This window comes from Crocuta crocuta, unplaced genomic scaffold (genome assembly GCF_008692635.1).
Source record: "Crocuta crocuta isolate KB4526 unplaced genomic scaffold, BGI_CrCroc_1.0 scaffold367, whole genome shotgun sequence".
In the NCBI taxonomy this organism is placed as follows: Eukaryota; Metazoa; Chordata; class Mammalia; order Carnivora; family Hyaenidae; genus Crocuta; species Crocuta crocuta.
In genome coordinates, this window is record NW_027527936.1 from 2,635,179 (window position 1) to 2,656,243 (window position 21,065).

Below are 21,065 nucleotides of genomic sequence, written 5' to 3' on the forward strand. Positions count from 1 at the left end.
CCTCACCAAACTGTAGTCTTTTCAAAGGCATGGGCCATGGTCTTCTTCATCTTTTTATCCATAGTTCGGATTATATATAGTAGATGCTCAATAAAAAAATGTGTTTCTGAACTTCCTGCTCTTTCTTCCATTCCCTGCTCATCATGCCACCAGCTTCCTCCCACTCTCCTCCTTTCTGGAAAGTAGCAGAGTTCAGAGTATGGACTCTGGAGCCATATTGTCTGGGAACAAATCCCGGTTCTTCTAGAAACTATCTGTGCGACCTTGGGTGAGTTATATAACCTCTCTGTGACTGAGGTCAAGTCCCTCATCTTTAAAATGGGTAAAATAGGGGCACCTGGGTGGCTTAGTCGGTTAAGCGTCTGACTTTCACTTAGGGCATGATCTCGCGGTTCGTGGGTTTGAGCCCCACGTCGGGCTCTGTGCTGACGGCCAGCTCGGAGCCTGGAGCCTGTTTCAGTCTGTGACTCCCTCTCTCTCTGACCCTCCCCTGCTCACGCTGTCTCTCTCTCTCTCTCTCCTAGAAATAAATAAAGCATTAAAAAATTTTATAAAAAAAAAAAGATAAAATGGGTAAAATAACAGCACTTAACTCTAAGTTGTTTTGAGAATTAAATAAATCACTATATGTGAAACACTTGCTTAGAACAATGTCTAGCACACAGCTATTATCATATCTATTTATTGTTGGTTATTTTTCCATGACCCACCTTTCTCCCAGCTCTGCAATCTTCTGCTCTATTCCTTCTATTAGGCTGAAATGTCTTATTCTCTTGTGTTCTTACTCACCTGTGTAATTATCACAGTGATGATAATTAAAAAAAACACCGTTAACTGCTATAGCACAAAGGTTTTTTTTCAGAGTCATTGGTATTCCTTACCTTGCTTTGATCATCATAATACTGAAAAATGTACAAACCATGGTCAGGGGAGTATGTGTGCTCCTGTTCATGCTGCTTACAAATTTAAGGCTAGAAGTCAGTCATCTAATAACCTCTTTAGGGGCGCCCGGGTGGCTCAGTCATTTCAGTGACCGACTCTTGATTTCAGCTCAGGTCATAGGTCTCACAGTTTGTGAGTTTGAGCCCTGTATTGGGCTCTGCACTCTCAGTGCAGATTCCCTCTCTCCTTTCTCTCTCTCTGCCCCTCCCCTGTTCGTACACACGCACACGCTCTCTTTCTCTCAAAATAAATAAACTTAGAAAAAAATTTTTTGAGTAACCTATATAGTGCTCTTTCCACATCTTGCTGTGGTATTAGAGGGAGTTGAAAGAATGAAGTGCTAGGTCTAGAGCATATAAAATGCCACAATTCCTGCCAAGTGAGTTGATCCTGTATCTAATATGTATATAAATTGCTTACCCAGAATCCTTTCTGTGTTTACTCCTAGTGTCTGTCAATTAAACATAGTTTTATGATTTTACTATCATAGCTTGGATAAAATTTTATATTCGCTTCCTCTTTTTTTTTTTTTTTTTTTTGGTGCAAGAAGATGATTTTGTTGATTCACAGGGACAGGACCTGCATGGCAAGTGTGGGGGTGGTGGTGACCCTTTTATAGAGTCCGAGGGAGATTAAGTCAAGAGGAAGTTTCCAAAGAGACTTTCACATGCTAAAGACTTACTGGAAGCCTAGCTATTGTCAAGCTAAGGTTGGTTTTCCCTCTAGCAAAGCATTAACCGTAAGACAGTAGGGAGTTCCTGGACTTTAGGCCATTGATGGGATTGCCTTTTTTTTTTTAATGTTTTATTTATTTCTGAGAGAGAGACAGCATGAGAAGGGGAGAGTCAGAGAGAAAGAGAGAGACACAGAATCTGAAACAGGCTCTGAGCTAGCTGTCAGCACAGAGCCCAACACAGGGCCCGAACCCACAAACCGTGAGATCATGACCTGAGCCGAAGTCGCCTAACCGACTGAGCCACTCAGGCGCCCCTGGGATTGCCTTTTTCTTGTAAACTGATAAAGACTCTTAATTGTTTTTTGTCCTTTCCTGCTTTGGGGTAGCTGGGAGTGTCCAAGGAATATCATACATGTCCCACCTGTGGGGGTGGGGGAGTTGCTGTTAGCCTGTACTTTACCCTCAGCTTGCCCGCTATCCCCTGAAGAATTTTGACCCTTAAACCTTTAAGATTGTTGAAGGTGGAAGGTCTCATCTTCTGTAGCTTCTTCCTGCTCAGTAGGGGTGTAGAGATGTCCCTACCTATATGGGTCATTATTGTTCAGTCAGGGAAGATACCGGGGAGTTACAAAAAGGAGAGGCAGCTGAATCCAAGGTGGAAGGTGGACAACAAGTATGAACCTTCTTGAATGGAAAGGATCAACTGTTGGCTTTATGTTATACCCAGATCGCAGTATCCTCACCGACCAGAGACCACCAGGGAGACCGAGTCACGCATGCAAAGGCAAAGGGCTTTATTACGGGCTTAAGCTCGGGCTCACAGACTTCACCAGTGCATGGGTCCATGCTGAGAACCTCGAACAAGGGCAGAGTAGGATTTTTATGGGGTTTGAGATGGGGGAGTTACAGAAGTTGTGACATGGGAACAGTGATCCAATCATAATTATTCAACACCATTGACAGTGGGTTTGACCATACACATTGTCTAGAGTATTCTTTACTTTTGGTGGGATCCAATTACAACATTTAGAGTACCTTTAAATTCAGCCAATCACAGAACAAGCCTAGGGTCTTGTTCGGCGACTAACAGGTTAACTTTAACTAACATTAGGTAACAGGGTCCTATCTATAGTTTCTATCTCCAGGCCTCTCCCTTAATAATGTGGAGGGTGGTCGCTGGCCTTTCTGGATTGGGTGTTGCAAGGGTGGTTACTCCTGCCTTGGGCAATGTGTAACTACCTGATAGTTTCAGGAAAGCCGAAACTCAGGCCTTCTAGTTTAGAGGGGAAACTTAAAGCCTGTCATGGAGTCAGTTGGTTTAGACGTTTAGACTTGTGGCCTTACAGTTATTTCAGTAATGGAGTCTTGGCACCAGGCAGAGACATGGGAGAAAACAGCAAAACATGATTAGAATAACTAGAAAGATTAGCCTAAATAAAAGTCCTCTGATAGTTGACAAAAATCTTCCGGTCCAGAAGTTTACCCAATCATTAAAAGCTTGTTTAAAACACCAGGTCGAGGGGCACCTGGGTGGTTCAGTCGGTTAAGCAGCCGACTTCGGCTCAGGTCACGATCTCCCGGTCCATGGGTTTGAGCCCCGCGTCGGGCTCTGCGCTGACAACTCAGAGCCTGGAGCCTGGTTCAGATTCTGTGTCTCCCTCTCTCTGTGTTCCTCCCCAGCTCGTGCTCTGTCTCTCTCTGTCTCAAAAATAAACAAACATCAAAAAACATTAAAAAATTAAAAATAAAGCACCAGTTTGAGTTTCATCTAGAAACTGTTAGAAATCTAGAAATATTTTTGCAGTAATCTGGAATGTATACAGAGCATTTTGTTTTATGAGAGTACAAGTTTCACCTTGTGCAGCAGTTAAAACATCTAATGCCATTCTATTTTGTAGAACTGTTCTATGCCTAATGTTATTGAGAGTCATTGAAGGCTTTGTGTGTGTAACAGGTGGTGTTTAACCATCATATAGACTCTGTTTTGTTTAGACTTTCAATTTACCAGGTTTCTGGGTTTCTAATAAAGGTCAGATCAGGTTTAGGGAGGATATGGTTTGCATATTCACTTAAGAGATTTATGAATTAAGCTGGCCTCAAGTGAATAATTTAATAAAGCACTATAGTCTGTATCTATTGATAGGTCTACAGGGAGAGAAGTCTTTGCATAGAATTTGGGGGGGAATCCATCCCATTTTCCAGTTGTTTAGATAATCATATGCCCATAGGGTTTTGTTATTATCACCACAGAATAACAAGCAAGAAGATGGTCCATACCTGTGGTATTGTGACAATTTTTCTGAAGTTTACCTCAAGTCGTCTAGTTTAGACAATCCTTATGAAACTTGCATAGTTTTTCTCTCGAAAATCCCTCATTTCCAGAGATAGCCAAATGAAGACCAATTCGTTTGTAGAACAAGTCCAGTTTTAACAAACTTGGCCTAATTATTTACAGCAGGAACAACTATTGATCATATAGATCTTTTAAATTTTACTCTGCTGGAACTTTTTATAAGGAATTTCCGGATTGAACTTTTTAGTAGCCTCTCCAGGCCAGAAGCCAAGCCAAGTTCTTAGCCATGCCTTGCAGTACCTGCAGATTTGGGCGAATTCTTCTTCACAAGGTGCCCAAGATATCCTGAGGTTCCTGCACCTGCCAGCAAGTGACACTCTTTACTCACCTGGGGAGGCTTCTGGGAACTCTGTAAGCAAGATATCAGGCCAACATTTCCAAGGGGCTTTTTGGCTCCATGTTGCATAAAGTCAACCTTAGTTCCTTAGAACTAAGTATGGTCATATCTGACTCTATGCATGTCTCTCAAATATGATATTTCTGGTCAAAGCCTTGGTAGAATTACCAATATTTCCAATGGTGTCCTGTTCCACAGAGAACAGATTCTTACTGAACTTATGTAGCAGTGAGACACACACAGAGAATCAGGACACCGAGGCTTTTCTTTCCAGGTGTTATACCCAGATTGCAGTATCCTCAATGACCAGAGACCACTGGGGAGACCGAGTCACGCATGCAAAGGCAAAGGGTTTTATTAAGGGCTCGAGCTCGGGCTCACAGACTTTACCAACGCAGTGGATCCGTGCTGTGAGCCCCGAACAAAGGCAGAGTAGGGTTTTTATGGGGTTTGTGACGGGGGAGTTACAGAAGTTGTTGACATAGGAACAGTGATCCAATCATAATTATACAACATTATTAACAGCGGGTTCAACCATACATATTGTCTAGAGTATTTGTTACTTTTGGCGAGACCCAATTACAACATTTAGAGTACTTTTAAATTCAACCAATTACAGAGCAAGCCTAGGGTCTTGTTCAGCGCCTAACGGGTTAACTTTCACATTAGGTAACAGAGTTTTATCTATAGTTGCTGGCCTTTCTTGATTGGGTGTTGCCAAGGTAGTGTGGTGGAGTGATGTGGTGGGCAGTTTCTTTGGCCTTGGGCAGTGTGTAGCTGCCTGATAGTTCCAGGGAAACTGAAACTTAGGCCTTCTAGTTTAGAGGGGAAACTTAAAGCCTGTTATGGAGTCAGTCTGGTTTAGACTTGTGTCCTTACACAGGAAGCAGCTTTATTTGTGCCAGCATAGGCTCAGCGGGCTAAGACCCAAAAGGCTGAGCCCTGAGCACCAGGCGAGGGGCAGGGAGGTTGTCTTTTTACAATCTTTGCTCCGTTGTCTCCCACATATGGTAATATACAGTCTGAAGGGCAGTCTGTGTCACACTCATGAGGAATGTTGCTTGCGCACGCACGTGCACATAGCCAGGTTGCCTTCCCTTGTCTTGAGGTTTTCATCACATTCCTTAGGGGGGTGCTCTACCACACTTACGCAAGCAAGTGTGATTGCCATGGGAGAAAGAATACTCACTGAGAGCTTTTGAATTGCAGAGGGCTTAGGTAGAGAGAAAAGTTAAATACTTTCGTTTGTACACAAATGGATACTTTATGACATTTCTGTATATCATAGATATCTTGAGAAAGTTTCCTTAATCTGGAAGAGCAAACATTAGAGAAGCAGCAATACTTCACAACAAGAGTTGCAGAACTATAACCACCTTTTTCAGTTCAGTTAGTCCCATGTTACTTTCTTGTTCGGTTTGAATGCAACTTGTAGTGCTGGAAATTATTACCCATTTTAGTATTAATCTTAAAGATGTCAAATACCTGTATTTGTCCTAAAAGTCCTTTTTTATAAATCTCTTTGAAGATGAAACATGTTTTGTTAGAGCATCAGAATAAATAAGTATAAATGACAAAATCTCAGAAATGGACATTGATAACAATCTGATGTGAGACTTCATTATGATGCAATTGACAAGGAAACTGGGCTACTTTTGTGACACATAGCACTTCAATAATCAGAATATCAAGTGATGACCTTACTACCAAAACATATTAAAACTTCAGGAATTGCATTTTTTTTTCCAATGAGGCTTGTAATTTTATTTCTTTTTTTGTTTTTTTGTTTTTGTTTTTTTTTACAAATAGTTTATTGTCAAATTAGTTTCCACATAACACTCAGTGCTCATCCCCACAAGTGTCCTCCTCCATGCCCATCCCCCCTCCCCCCCACATCCATCAGTCCTCAGTTTTTGTCAGCATTCAAGAGTCTCTCATGGTTTGCCTCTCTCCCTTTCCCCCACCATTTCCCCCCTTCTTCNGAATTGCATTTATATTGGAGCATTTACCTATGCAACACAACCGGAAGTTTACCATGAATGACAGTGTTTTGCAAGTAACTTAACATACCAAACAAGGCCTAATTGGTCAAAAAGACTTCATTTACAATTTAAATCTTGGGAAGTTTTTTAAAACCTTCGACAGTTACTGAGCACATCTTAAATAGGATTACTGATCATTACAAATCTTATTTGTTTATTTAACCAAGGTGGCAATGAGAGATTCCGAAGGCAAATATGTAGGGTTATATAGTTGTTAGCAAAACTTAGCTCCTTTCACACTGAGAAGTTTTAACTTGATGTAATCAAAGACTTGATAAAGAAGAAATCCAAAGCTTCGTTTTCCCGCAGACCCAAGGAAAAACTTTGCATATCTTTTTTTTTTTTATCAAGAGCAGATCAGCAATCCAAAAAAAAACCTTGTCTTTTGAACAGAGAGAAAAGCAGAATTTTAACCTTATACTAGTTTACTTTTAAAATCCATTCATTGCAACCTTAGTCCATTCTAACCACACATAAAATTCCTTTCCAAAGATTTCCCTTCACGAACCTTCTACAACTTTCCTTAGCCTTCAAATTTTGTTCCAAGCCATTTCTCTCCAAACAGCCAACCTCCTTTAGGACAAAATTACTTTCTTTTACCTTCAACAAAAATTATTTCCATTCCTTATATCCTTCTTACACATTTCCTCCTTTTTTACATACAGAGTTGTTTCCCTTATTTCCATTAGTCTTAACTACATTCAGCAGAATTATAACCCTTAGAAACCTTAGTTTCCAGTGAAAACTAGGTAGTAACCAATTGTGAACTGTTACCAGAATTCTTTAGATGGCAAATTTATGAACCACTTAAGCACTGAGCATGTTTATCAACAGACCCAAATGGCCTTAGTTTTCTGCAATATGAAGTCAAAAGCACAAACCTATGTTTGGTAATTAATGTTTTAGCGTTCCATTCTATTTGGAAAAGACCTAGATGTCCAATGAATTCAATCCCATTTATTATGCAATCAAAAATTTAATGTTTCAGGTTACCAAAGACTTTGAAAGCTATCTTAACAATTACTGCTGAAAATTTCGAGACAGACAAGATTAACCATTATTTTAAGTCATCTATTTGCTAACAAATTGCAGAGGTAACATGAGCTTATTTGACCTTCAGCAAACCTAGATAGAATAAAACAGTTTTATAGTTAATGCTGATAAACAGGTTTATTTCAAACCAGTAAACTTAAATTAGTTTAAATACTGAATATGTTCCACCTGCGTCCACTTAAAAGTCAGTCAATTTGTTCCCTGTTATTAGTTTTTACATCAGTGGGGGAGCCTAAGGGGGTGCCCTTTACTCCTCCACTTAGAGGGTGGGAGGAGGAGCCAATGGTGCCTGAGGCACTGAGGATGGTATAGAACCAGCTATGCAGGCCACACCCAAGGTGGTGCAGAAATAGGAGAAGGGGGAGAGGAAGGCTGAAGAGGTGAGGTCTGAAGGCAGATAAAAACCTAGAGGGCAAGGAGAGAGGTCTCCTGGTCCTAAAGCCTGTCCACTGGGACACATGAGCAGATGCCAGGGTTTTTTTTGTTTTGTTTTGTTTTGTTTTGTTTTGTTTTTTGTTTTGTTTCCAAAGTAGAAATATGGAGTCCATGTCAGGCAGGAGAAGACAGACATTTGTTTCCCCCAAAACAAATGGAGTTTCAGCAGCTGCTTGGGAATATTCCTTAAAGTCCCCGTCCCTAGGTAGACTAACCACAGTTGGTTCCAATTATAGCCGTTAACCCAGGAAATGAATGAGGGAGAGGCCCTCCTATCTCTTAGCAGGAGGAACAGAGAGAGACAAGTGTCCCCTTCATTAGGGTTGGCCTGGGTTTCCTCCAGCAACTGAGTTCTATCAGGAGGAGGCCTGTTTGGACATCCAGTATGTCACTCTACTGACTGTTTGCTAACGATACACTTTTGGGCAAATACATTCTGCAAGAGGACTTTTGGTCTGGCTCCTGATTTAGAGCGTTAAGACCTGGACCTAGGGTACCTCCATCCATTTGCCAGGTTTCCTGCAGAAGAGATCTAACTGCTGGATCCTACTGAGGCCATGCAGTGTCCTTTCCTAAATTTTACAAAGCAAATTGTCTCCAGTGGATTAAAAAAAGGCATCCCAAGGGAGAATCCCTGAGACCCAAAAAGGAGCTCCCATGCTCCTCCTTCCTCAAGAGAGAAAAGTAGAGAAGGTCTGTTACCACAAAGATCCAACCCCCAACCCCCGACTCCAGGTTGGTGTCCCATGCTCAGGATGTGTCAGAGGTTCCTGGTGTCAAAACGATCCAAAGCATCCCTGGAACAAAATTGCTATGATCACTGACCAGCCAACTAAGCCCCCACTTCCCCATTGCATCCTAGACTACAGATGGGTGCTGACATATGGACTGAGTTTGCCTTGCCAAAAAGACTGAGAAGAAACCGCTGTTTTTAACCCATGGAAAATACCGGAAAAGTTTTACAAGGGAGAATTACCCAATTTTGTAATTTAAGTAGTAGTTAGTAGAGGACATTGACAGAAAACAGTAAAGATAAAAATCATGGTCTAAGCGACATTCTAACACATATAGGCTTTATAGCCAACTTCCCTAGGAAAGGGTCCCCAGTTGGGTTTTAGTTCAATGGAGTACTGGTTTTGGCTGGCTCCTGGTGGAGGCCTCCTGGCTACAAGCGGTTAGACCAGCGATGTGGAGGGGAATCACATTAGACCAATGAGGAGGAAACCTCACATGGGAGTCTTAAGATCGGTGGCCATCCTGGTGACTTAGGTGGCTGTCCCATGCCCAAGACAGACAACTTTGTATAAGGACAGGAATAAAGAGAGGGCATCAGGTTCCTGGGTCTTATTACCATTCCTGCCAGGATACTAACTTCCACCCAAAAGGCAGGCTTTCTCCTCCCAATAGAGTAGCCATGGGCTAGAGGATTGCAGCCTGAGCGGTCGACACGAAAGTGTCCCAATAAGACTACATTCCTTGAAAACCCCCCAAAATGAGAATAAGGAAGAAAAGAAAAGGTACTCACCAAGTTTGCACCAAGGCTCAGAGTCCAGATGCGAAGACTCAAAGCCTCCACGTAAGGGCACCAAAATGATGGGGTTCTTACCATATGTAATCTTTCGTGTCCAACTTCTTTTGTTCAACATATTCTCTGATTTTTAATGCTCACTTATAGTCATAAATATTTGTCATTTTATCTCAAAAATTTTTGATGGCTTGTGAGGCTGAATATCCTTCCATGTTCTTTTCCCCTTGCCTTCAGGACAGTGGATCCTGACCCTAGCTGCATGTGCCTGGCACCAGCATAGATTTAGTTAGATCAGAATCTGTGGGGATCGGGCTTAGGGATCAATGTCTTATTAAAGCTTCCTCATGTGATTCTGATGGGCCATCCAGTGTTAAAAATCACAGATTTAAGAACGAAAATGGAAGGAATTGTCATGACTCAAAGTCCATTTTTGTTTTCATTCCCCTGATCCCAGTCCTGACCTTTATGGACAACCCCGACTTTTTCCATGCTTTCCCAACCACTCTTCCAGAGGAACAAATTCCTTGCCTTTTTGAAAGAAAAAGAATAGAAAACTCCATCTGGTTTTACTTGAACATAAGCAAAAGGTTGTCCCTAAATTTTAGAACATGAGTATTGTGCTGCCTCATAGATGTAGTAGTTAATAAAACCAAAAATAAACTTAGAAAATACATGTGCTCTTCAGGCAAGTTGGCCAACAGAGCTTCTGACCAAAGCAGAAGGTATGCCAAACAGCCAGCCACCATTAGTGAGGGAAGGCTCCAGGTTCTCACCAGCTGTACTGTGTCAACATACTCTTCAAACCATGCATGACACTACAGGAAGAAGCCTGAGCAGACAACAGGAGCCAGTTAGGTCAACCCTAATCCACTCCCTTGATGGAACCTCATTCAACTGTAAACGATGGGGGCCCTGAAGGCTAGACAGCAGCATGGGGAAATGCCTATGATATAATAAATGAAAAGGGCATAAGATAAAAATTTTAATATAGGTAAGGTTTAAGCAAAAGATGCTTATTATAAAAAGACTAGAAGGAAATACAACACTAATACTAATCATATTGGGAGTTCGGTTTTCTTCCCAAACTTTCTATAGCTTATCATCTTACTTTAAAAAATAAATTAATGGGGCGCCTGGGTGGCTTAGTCGGTTAAGCGTCCGACTTTCGCTTAGGTCATGATCTCGCGGTTCGTGGGTTCGAGCCCCGCGTCGGGCTCTGTGCTGACTGCCAGCTCAGNTAAATAATTTCTTTTTAAAAATATTTATTTATTTATTTATTTATTTTGGGAGAGAGAAAGAGAGAATGTAGGGGAGGGGCAGAAAGAGGGGGAAAGAGAGAATCCCCAGCTCTGCTAACAGCACAGAGCCTAACCCGAGGCTTGAACTTTGAGCTCTGCACTGACTGCATGGATTCCTCTCCCCTTCTCTCTTTGCCCCTCCCCTGCACGTGCTCTCTCTCTCTCTCTCAAAAATAAATAAATAAGCTTTAAAAAGAGGACATAATTTACAAGGCTGTAAGACTCTCTTGAAGTAGCTCTTCCATCACAGTTTGACTAGAATTAGCATCTATAGAAGTCTGTTTGACTCCTCCCCTCCATCTGGCTCCTAGTTCTTGTATAAAACAAAATATCAAACCCACACATATATGGTCAATTAATTTATGGCAAGGAAGCCAAGACTGTACAGTAGGGAAGGGACAGTTTCTTCAATAAACAGTGTTGTGGAAACCGGATGGCTACATGCAAAAGAATAAAGCTGGACCACTGTCTTATACCACACACAAGATTACTCAAAATGGATTAAAGACTTGAGTGTAAGACCTGAAATGTAAGCCTGCAGTTAACATCATAGTCAATGGTGAAATGCTGAAAGCTTTCCCTGTAAGATCAAGAGATATAAACTTTCAGTTATAAAACAAATAAATCATGGGGATGTAGTGTATAGCATGGTGACCAGAGTTAGTATTGTATTGCATCTTTGAAAGCTGCTAAGAATAAATCTTAAAAGTTCTCATCACAAGAAGAAAAGTTTCTGTATATGTTGATAGATGTTAGACTGTGGTGATCATTTTGCAATATATACAAATATCAAATCATTATGTTATACAGCTAAAACTAATGTAATGTCAATTATACCTCAATTTAAAAAATAATGAAATTCAATTTCATTTAAAAAAAATTTTTTTAAAAGGGGTGCCTGGGTGGCTCAGTCAGTTAAGCGTCTGACTTTGGCTCAGGTCATGATCTCATGGTTTGTGGGTTCGAGCCCCCCGTCAGGCTCTGTGTTGACAGCTCAGAGCCTAGAGCCTGCTTCAGATTCTGTGTCTCCCTCTCTCTCTGACCCTCCCATGTACTCTCTCTCTCTCAGAAATAAATAAAACATTAAAAATTTAAAAAAATTAAAAACAAATTTCTTACTGGAGAAATTAGCAGTGTCTGGTTTGCTTGGCTTTGCTGGTATTATAGCATTGGGGTATAGTGGGAGATCACAGGTTTTAGGTCAGATTCTTCTCTGTAGAAGTAATTTCCTTCTGTGTCAGGAGTCCCAAGAGCACCCTTAGGTTTGGCGATTCATTAGGACTCACAGAACTCAGAAAAGCTGTTATACTCCTGGTTATGGTTTATATTACAGTGAAAGAATACAGATTAAAACCAGCAAAGGAGGGGCGCCTGGGTGGCTCAGTCGGTTGACCATCTGACTTCAGCTCAGGTCATGATCTCATGGATGTTGTGTTCAAGCCCCACATTGGGCTCTGCGCTGACAGCTAGCTCAGAGCCTGGAGCCTCTTTCAGATTCTGTATCTCCCTGTCTCTCTGACCTTCCCCTGCTCACGCTGTCTCTTCTCTCTCTCAGAAATAAATAAAACATTAAAAAAATTTTTAGTAAAAGTAAAATAAAATCAGCAGAGGAGAAAGGCACATAGGACAGAGTCCAGGAGAGACAAGATGCAAGGCCATTGTGCTTTCCCAGTAGAGTAGATGGGCAGTACATAATTCTCCCAGCAATGATGTGTGACAACATGCATGAAGTTTTCCCAACCAAGGAAACTCATCTGAGCCTTGACATCCAGAGGTTTTATCAGGGGTCAGTCTGATAGACATGGAGTACCCCAATGATTAACGTTACCTACTCAGTTTTCTGACCCCCAAGGTCAAACGGACACAGCATGGCCCAGGGCCCTAGGTGAACAAAAATGCACTCACCATAAATCATATTGGTTTTTTTGAAATGTTTATTTATTATTGAGAGAGCACAAGCAGGAGAAAGACAGAGAGAGGGAGACAGAGGATCCAAAGCAGGCTCTGTGCTGATAGCATAGAGCCTAATGCAAAGCTCAAACTCACGAACTGCGAGATCATGAAGTAAGCTGAAGTCAGATGCTCAACTGACTGATCCACCCAGGTTTCCCAATAATACTGTTAACCTAAAATACTGGTGTGGTCCAAGGCCACAGGTATACAAAGACGTTACTATCAAGCAGGATATTCCAAGGCCTTAGAGATTGTTTCCTGGGAGCCAGTCAAGGAATGTGAAGAGTTTGGATACCTTAGCTCCACCGAGTAAAGTCTACTTCTGCACAGCCTCCTCTCCTGATTCACAGAGAAGGCAGTTGGCTGCACAGATTTGCTTTAAAATCAAATAAAGTGTCGTGTGAAAAGCCTGGAGCACAGGTTTTTAGTTAACTAGTAGTTTCCTTCACTTAGGGCTTCTCCCAGTTTAAGTATCAGAGGAAAGATCAGTTAAGATCAGATAGTTGACATGTGCAAACCGCTCAGCACCATAGGGCTGGGTGACTGTGCCCTCGAGCATCTATCGTGACACAGAGTGGATTCCTCTTTCCTTAAACACTTTCTGTTTCTGTTAAAAAGGCATTACCCAAATGTCTAGGCATTCAGAATAGTTTCTGCTTGTTTGGAGTAGTTGTTTGTTTGTTTGTTTGTTTGTTTTTAAGATATCAGGAAGTCATTGACCACAAATCAAAACAAAACAAAACAAAAACCTGACATAGATTTAGACCAAAATTTTCTCTTACATAAGAAGACATCTGGAGGAAGGGGATTGTTGAGGTAGCTTTAGCTGCTCAGTAGTGTCGTGAAGGCCTAGGCTCCTTCCTTCCTTCTGCTCTGCCGTGCTTGGTTGGGCAGCACCTTTGTCTTCAGGCTTGTCACATCATGGTGACAAGGCAGTGACTGTAGGGGCAGGTTGCGCAAGCCCAGCAGGAGGGCACCCAATGCAGAGAGGGCTGGTTTCTCAAGTCCTGAGAAGTGACCAGCAGGCATACCTTTGTCACAGATCCGTCCCCGCAGCCACACACACACATACACACACACACACACACACACACACACCTGAGGCCTACCCACCTTTCTTGAGATCAAGAGCTCTCTGTGGACACCTAAATGAAATCTGGGTATTGCCAGCAGGAATGAAGAAAAGCTATCGCTGTGTTTAGCCTGCCACAAGTAGTCTTTATAATGAAGTGGAAGTGGTGAGGGATCCCTCCCAAATACGCCCAGGGCTTTCTCTCAAACTTTAGGCTGCATGAGAATACCCAGTAGAGTTGGTAAAACACAAATCCGCTCCCAGAGTTTACAATTCTGCAGTTCTGGGATAGAGCCCAACGCTTTGCAGTTTCGACAAGTTCCCAGGTGATGCTGATACTGGTCACGACACAGTTTGAGGGACACTTCTGTGGGCTTAGAGGAAACCTGGTGTAGGAACGTTAGTTACAGCAGTGGTTTTCGGTGAGCAGTGTGATTTGCCTCCCAGGGCAAGGGGACATTTTGCAATATCTGGAGACATTCTGGGTTGTCACCCTGTAGAAGGTACAATTGGCATCAAGTGGGTAGAGCCCAAGGATTCTACAAAGCACAGGATAGCCCTCCACAACAAAGTCTTACCTGGCACAAAATGTCAATAGGGCAAAGGTCAAGAAACCCTAGAGCGGAGTGATTTTGTGTGACCTAATAGGTTCAGAGTAAAACTTCTTGGGGGCGCCTAGGTGACTCAGTCTGTTAAGCGTCCAACTACGGCTCAGGTCATGATCTCATGGTTTGTGAATTCGATCCTCGCGTCGGGCTCTGTGCTGACAGCTCAGAGCCTGGAGCCTGCTTAGGATTCTGTGTCTCCCTCTCTCTCTGTCCCTCCCCTGCTCACACTCTATCTCTTTCAAAAATAAATAAACATTAAAAAAATTTTTTTTAAAAACAGCAAAGTAGAACTTCTCAATTTTTCATTGGAAGGAGCACTTTCTGAATAACAATATTCTTACCTGGAAAGCACAGCCATTCTCAAAGAGATTTGCCTAGTGGTGGTATTCAGGTATTAATCTGTTTTCTTGTTTACTCAGATTAGCTGTTATAGTAGTTTGAAATGATAACTTAGATTTTTGTTCTTTAAAAAAACCCAACAGGTTTATTGATATAATTAACATACCATGTAGTTCACCCACTTAAAGTGTACAATTCAATGGCTTTTAATTGTACATCCATCACCACAATCAATCTTAGAACATTTCACACCCACCAAAGAAAGCCCTCTGGCCATTGTCTGCCATCATCAGTTTCCCTCCCCACCCCTAGCTGTGGGCAACAAGGAATCCTCTATATCTGCCTGCTCTGGACATTACATACCAATGGAATCATATAATATGTGGTTGTTTGTCCCTGACTTTTTCCACTTAGCATAATGCTTTCAAGGTTCATCCATATTGTCACATGGATCAGGACCTCATTACTTTTTGTGGCAGATTCATGTCCCATTGTATAGATATTCCACATTTTATTTACCGATTCATCAGATGATGGTCTTTGAGTTGTTTCTACCTTTTGGCTATTGTGAATAGTGCTACTATGAATATTCATAGACAAGTTTTTGTGTGGACATATGTTTTCATTTCCCTTGGAGGAATACCTAGGAGTGGAATTGCTGGATCATATGGCTCTATGTTTAACCATTTGAGGAACTGCCAGGCTTTCTCCAAAGAGACTGTACCATTTGCCATTCCTACCAGCAGTGTTTGAGAGTTCCAATTTCTCTACATCTTTGCTAGCACCTGTTATTATCTTTTTGATTTTAGCCATCTTAGTGGGGATGAAGTATTATCTCATAGTAGCTTTGACTTGCATTTTCCTTAATGGCTAATTAGGGAAATTGAATGTCTTTTCAGGTGCTTATTGGCAGTAAGTTCAATTTATGTCAGAATCCGAGTTAGAGTCTTGAGCAGAAATCTACATAGAACTGGCCTTCAGAAGTCCAGTCTTGGGGCAAGGATCGAGAGAAGACTCAGTTACCAGAGTCTGGAGTGGCTTATATCATTGTCCACGGGTATAGCCAAAAACTAAATGATCAGCTGACCCCATAGAGCAGGATTCAGAATTAGATGTCAGGGATCAGAAGTCAAGGAGCGTGTCCTGAGTTGGGGATGACTAAAGGTGGTGTTATTTAAAAGGTTACCATAGTCCATTCCCACTTGGGTGCAAGAAGTCCTGTGCAGGAATGAAGCAGGACAAGTGTCCACATCTGGTTGCAGGCCTCTACAGAGCAAGAAGAGAGAGGTGCACACACACTGAGGAAGCAACAGAAATGTCCACAGTGCTTGGCTGGGCTTCTATTTAAATTTCCTTTGGGGGTGCCTGGCTGGCTCAGTCGGTTGAGCTTCCAACTCTTGATTCAACTCAGGTCATGATCTCATGGTTTGTGGGATCGAGCCCTATGTTGGGCTCCGTGCTATTAGCAGAGCTTGAGATCCTCTCTCTTTGTCTCTCTGCGCACACACACTGTCTCTCTCTCTCTCAAAATAAATAAACTCAAAAAATAAAATAAAATAAGAACAAATAACTAAGCAAATAAATAAATAGAAAGAAATTTACTTTTACAGAAACCTCATCGAGAAACGTCTCTACCACAAAGCCAAGCTTCAACGAGTCAAGGACCGTTTAGTTAATGAAGTAGAACAGCGAGACAAGAGAATTGAGGAGCTGGAAAATGAAGTCAGAGTGCTGCAGCTGCAAATGGAAAAGGTGGGCAGGAAGGTGATGAGCTCCCCGGCGTGCCACTGCCCAGCCCGTTGGGGAGAGCCCACTTGGGCTGCAATCCACCAGTGGCCTCTTCGAAGCCAGGTTTTCACTTCTTTGCAGCTTCTTTCGATGTGAGCAATCCTTTAAGACCTGCCAAAAAGGACGTAAGACTCATGGGGATGCTGAACCGAATCAGACACTGAAAATACCCCACACTTCCAGTGCAGGATCAGTGTCTTGTCTTCTTTTACATACTCTTCCGAGACAGGCTTAGTAACTCATTCCTACTCCACCTTGCCCTCACCGTGCAAATTCCTGTCAGTCTTAAATGGCAGTGAAAATAAGTGACCCATATTCCATATCCATGGTTTCTTTACCCCTGTCCCATTGCCCCTGTGACTTACCGGTAGGCGACAAGAAAATGAGGCAGATGGCACGGAATCGACTGCAGAATGGTCTTGAGATCATCACACAACATGAATTCAAAGTGGAGAGCAGCTGACTAGGCCAGGAATGCTTTCCCTTCTTGAGATTCCCTAGCCCATCTCAGAACTTTGAAAAACTCTGTCCCCACTCCTAAAATACTCCTAGCTTTGTACGTGCCAAGGATTCCGGAAGAATTCATGCAATTTCAGTCATTCCATGGGCTGTTACGGTATGGTTAAGAATTCTAGACTACACACATGAGACATTTTTGGATTATAACAGATGGGTCACCAATGTTGGGTTCTTAATTTAAAAAGAAAATCCTCCTGTTACTCTACACTTCAGTGAGAGAGAAAAATAAGGTGGATTTTGCAGTCTCCTTCTATCTGGGCACCACATTGTCAAACTTTCAAAGACTCTAGATTAGACTCACAATTAGGACAAGTATACAGAAGAAAGGAGCAATCCTGGTTCACGGGCCCACCAGAAATATTCTGCGTTATCTCTTTCTCGTACTGCCTGCCTTCGGCTTGCAGGCTTACATGGCAGACACAGCCCCCTTCTTTCAGCAGGTGTGTTCCCTTTTCCCCTGCCGGCACTGGGTTGAATAGTGTCGTCCACAAATTTCTGTGTGCCCAGAACCTCAGAGTGCGATCTAATTTGGAAATAAGGTCTTTGCAGGTGGGATTCGTTAGGATGAGGTCATAGTGGATTGGAGTTGGCCCAAAATCAAGGCCCGGAATCCAATATGACTGGTGGCTGTAGGAGAAGAGCAGACACACAGAGACACGTGCAAGGGAAGAAGGCCACGTGATGATGGTTGCAGCTCTGCCAGGGAGGACTAGGGAGGACTTGCGCACACCAGAAGCTGAGAGAGAGGCGTGGAACCCCCAGAAGGAGCTAACCCAGCCAAAACCCCAATTTTAGACCTGTAGCCTCCAGAAATGTGAGAAAATCAGTTCCTGTTGCTTGAAGCCAACCAGTTTGAGATTACTTGCTACAGCAGTTCTGGAAACCCGACACATCTACCCAGAGACTGGCAGGTCTCCAGGAAGTACACCTTAAAGATGGCAAATAAGCAGAGGCTAAGGAAGAGCACTTGGCCCTTTTGCTCACTGCCCTTGAAAGGGAGCTGTGGGCTTTGGCCGTAAACGGATGTGGCTGCAAAATCTAGCTCTGCCACTTAAAAGCTCTGTGGCCTTGCACGAGTCTCTGGGTATCCTTTTCCTTGCCTGTAAAGTGGTGGAGCTGATCCCCATCTCACAAGGCTTTTGTGCAGTTAAAATATGAAATGCCTGAAGTGGTACCTGACACATACCACTTCCCATAGGTGTTACTTTCTTCTCTTTTGTGTGTAAGCTCTCCTAGAAACATGTTAAGTGGTAGATGCACAGTTCACAAGAGAAATTGTTAATGGAATGGGAGATACTTAGCCTAGAGAAGACTGATGTGAGATCTCCTTATGCCACAGTACTACACACCTGGAGGTCCTGACTTTACTTAGTTTAGGGCTTATGGACCAGAGCCATGAGCACAAAAAAGGCTGGGCTCCTTTCCAAGCACCAAGTCTCCAGAAAGTAGTACTACTTTTGGAGGCTTTGTTCCTTCAGCCTTCTCTTTTTAGGGTGAGCCAGCTGAGTCTTCTGACTCAGTAAACTTCTGTTGTAAACTAGAATTCTATTGTAAACATCCGAACCAGATTTCTCCAAATATTTTATCCTTTTATTAGACGATGTGTCCTGATTTTCTGGTTCAGGAAAAAAAAAAGGTATTTCCAAAGGGCGGGGTGTCAGTAGCCTGCGCCCTCCAGTTTCCTTTCTAATTCAGTTGTAACTGCAGAGTATTACTTGCAAGATAACTTCTCAATCCTTACCAAAAATGTATTAGCAGACAAGGGGCGCCTGGGTGACTCAGGCGCTTGAGCATCCAACTTCGTCTCAGGTCATGATCTTATGGCTCATGAGTTTGAGCCCCACGTCAGGCTCTGTACTGACAGCTCAGAGCCTGGATCCTGCTTCAGATTCTGTTTCCCTCTCTCTCTCTGCCCCTTTCTCTTTCTCTCTCTCTCAAAAATAAATAAACACTAAAAAATTAAAAAATAAAAAAAAGAACAAACAAGATTACTGTTAGACATTGAAGGATCCCAGATGCAGGACTTTAAAACCTGGAGTCGTTTGTTCAGAACATAATGTAATATCCTTTCCTATAGTTCTTAAATAGTAGATGGAGTCTTTTCTGAATGATCTATATTAGTGCCTTTCTTAGAAGAAAGAAAGAAAGTTGCCCCTCTTAACTCCGTGATTCACCATCTGCCAGCAGCTCCGTATTCTTCTCCCACCCCACTCACTCCCACCATCAGCAGGTGGGGACAAACAGCAAAGGGTGAGGGCACTTAACGCTGACAGTCATTAGTGACGTGAGGAGGGCAATCCTACATTACTGAGCTCCTAAACTCCTCCCCAGCAATGATATTAATATCTACGGACTCTTTCAATATAAGAAGGTTAGTATTGTTTTCACAAGATATAGTCCTTTATTTTTGTAGCTATAACTTCACTAGCTGTTGCTTTCAGGGAAAATTCTTGGTAGAAAATGAAACACGGGGTCAAGCTGGAAGTCTCTTCAGCATGATCACTTGCAAGGATACTTTCAGTAGCCGGCTTACCTGCTTCATTTGCCAAGGCAACTGAGATCCTGACACTGCTTGCCAAGTGAGGGGACTAAATGCCCATCTTCCATCCTTTGCCTTAAGAAGACTATCACCACAATGCAGACGGAGACGTATAATAGAGAAATGGCAAACTGGAGCTTCAGGGGGTTCCACTGTATTTGTTAGTGATTTGATACCTATGGTATTAGAATACATATGAGAGCCTTGGGAACTGACTGGATATTGAGTGCTCAGGTATTTTAAAATGTTAACCCAGAAGAATGATTAATTGCTCAAAAAAAAAAAAACCACGACAAAAAAAAATAACCAAAATAAACAGAAGAACTCCCTAGCTGACAATGTCGGCAAACAGGTGAAAACAGACCAGGGGGCAGGAGAGGAAGTCAACAAGGGAAATTTGCTGTCACCTTTATCATTCTTCTTTCTGCTGTAGTAACGAGGGACTTTATTGTCTCCAGGAGAAGGCATTGCAGGACCAGGTCACTGCTCAAAATGATATACTGCTCTTAGAGAAAAGGAAACTTATGGAACAAGTCATGTACCAAGAAGAACTAATCCAGGGCAATAAAAGGATATTATCTTCAATCCAGAACAGGTAGGTGCAGTCCTTACAGGAGCCAAGGAACTCCACCAAGATGCTTCTCCCTCAACAAAGAGATTATTCCAGAGACTATCCCTTGAGTTTGCAGCCTATCTCATAACTGTTGCTTGCTGTCAGCTGTTTCCAGGAGTTCATGCAAAAGCTGTGAAATTAAAGAGAAAAAGATCATGGACGAGGTGGGTCGGCCATTCAGCTGGGCTCTCTCACATGGGCGTTGCCTGACTGAGGGCCTGCTCATTCTGCCCTGTGACTTTGTGTGTTGACACTCATTTGTATCATTCAATACCTATGGAATCAAGGGAGATCAAGATAGGATCAGGCTCATACTAGTGACTTAAATCCATGAAACCCATAGGACACCCAATGTATTAATTTGTAATGAGAAGTATCCCCAGCAAAGAAACCTTCACATATTAGCCAGCCCAAGCCCTCTCTCCTCTATAGGAAACTTCAATTACAATCAAAGTTTTCTTGAAGCACAGAATTAGGGCAAAGATAGTGTGTTGATCTTAACAGATAGTGTCACCAATAATGACTCTAATAAGGGCACCGGGGTGGCTCAGTCCTTAAGCCTCTGACTTTGGCTCGGGTCATGATCTCACAGTTTGTGAGTTCAAGTCCCACGTTGGGTGAACTCGAGCCCTGCTTTGGGTAAAACACAAGCCCCTACCAGGTAAGCCCCACTTCCCTCCACCCCCTACCTCTCTCTCTGCCCCCTTGCTCACTTGCACCCTCTCTCAAAAAAAAACTTATAATGAGGGGCACCTGGGTGGCTTAGTCGGTTAAGCATCCGACTTTCGCTTAGGTCACGATCTCGCGGTTCGTGGGTTCGAGCCCCGCGTCGGGCTCTGTGCTGACTGCCAGCTCAGAGCCTGGAGCCTGTTTCAGTCTGTGACTCCCTCTCTCTCTGACCCTCCCCTGCTCACGCTCTCTCTCTCTCTCCTAGGAATAAATAAAACATTTTTAAAAAAACTTATAATGA

The 21,065-nt window shown here is 42.6% G+C and overlaps 1 protein-coding gene across 2 annotated transcripts in view; it reads left to right on the plus strand.

Annotated features, from left to right (window-relative positions):
- Positions 1-21,065, plus strand: part of CCDC30 (coiled-coil domain containing 30) — a 122,646-nt gene that overhangs the window by 92,969 nt on the left and 8,612 nt on the right. For both annotated transcript variants that reach the window (XM_077752016.1, XM_077752015.1), the window contains exons 14-15: positions 16,247-16,388; positions 19,941-20,077. In XM_077752016.1, the coding sequence (XP_077608142.1) occupies positions 16,247-16,388; positions 19,941-20,077 (279 nt within the window). The remainder of the gene's footprint in view (positions 1-16,246; positions 16,389-19,940; positions 20,078-21,065) is intronic.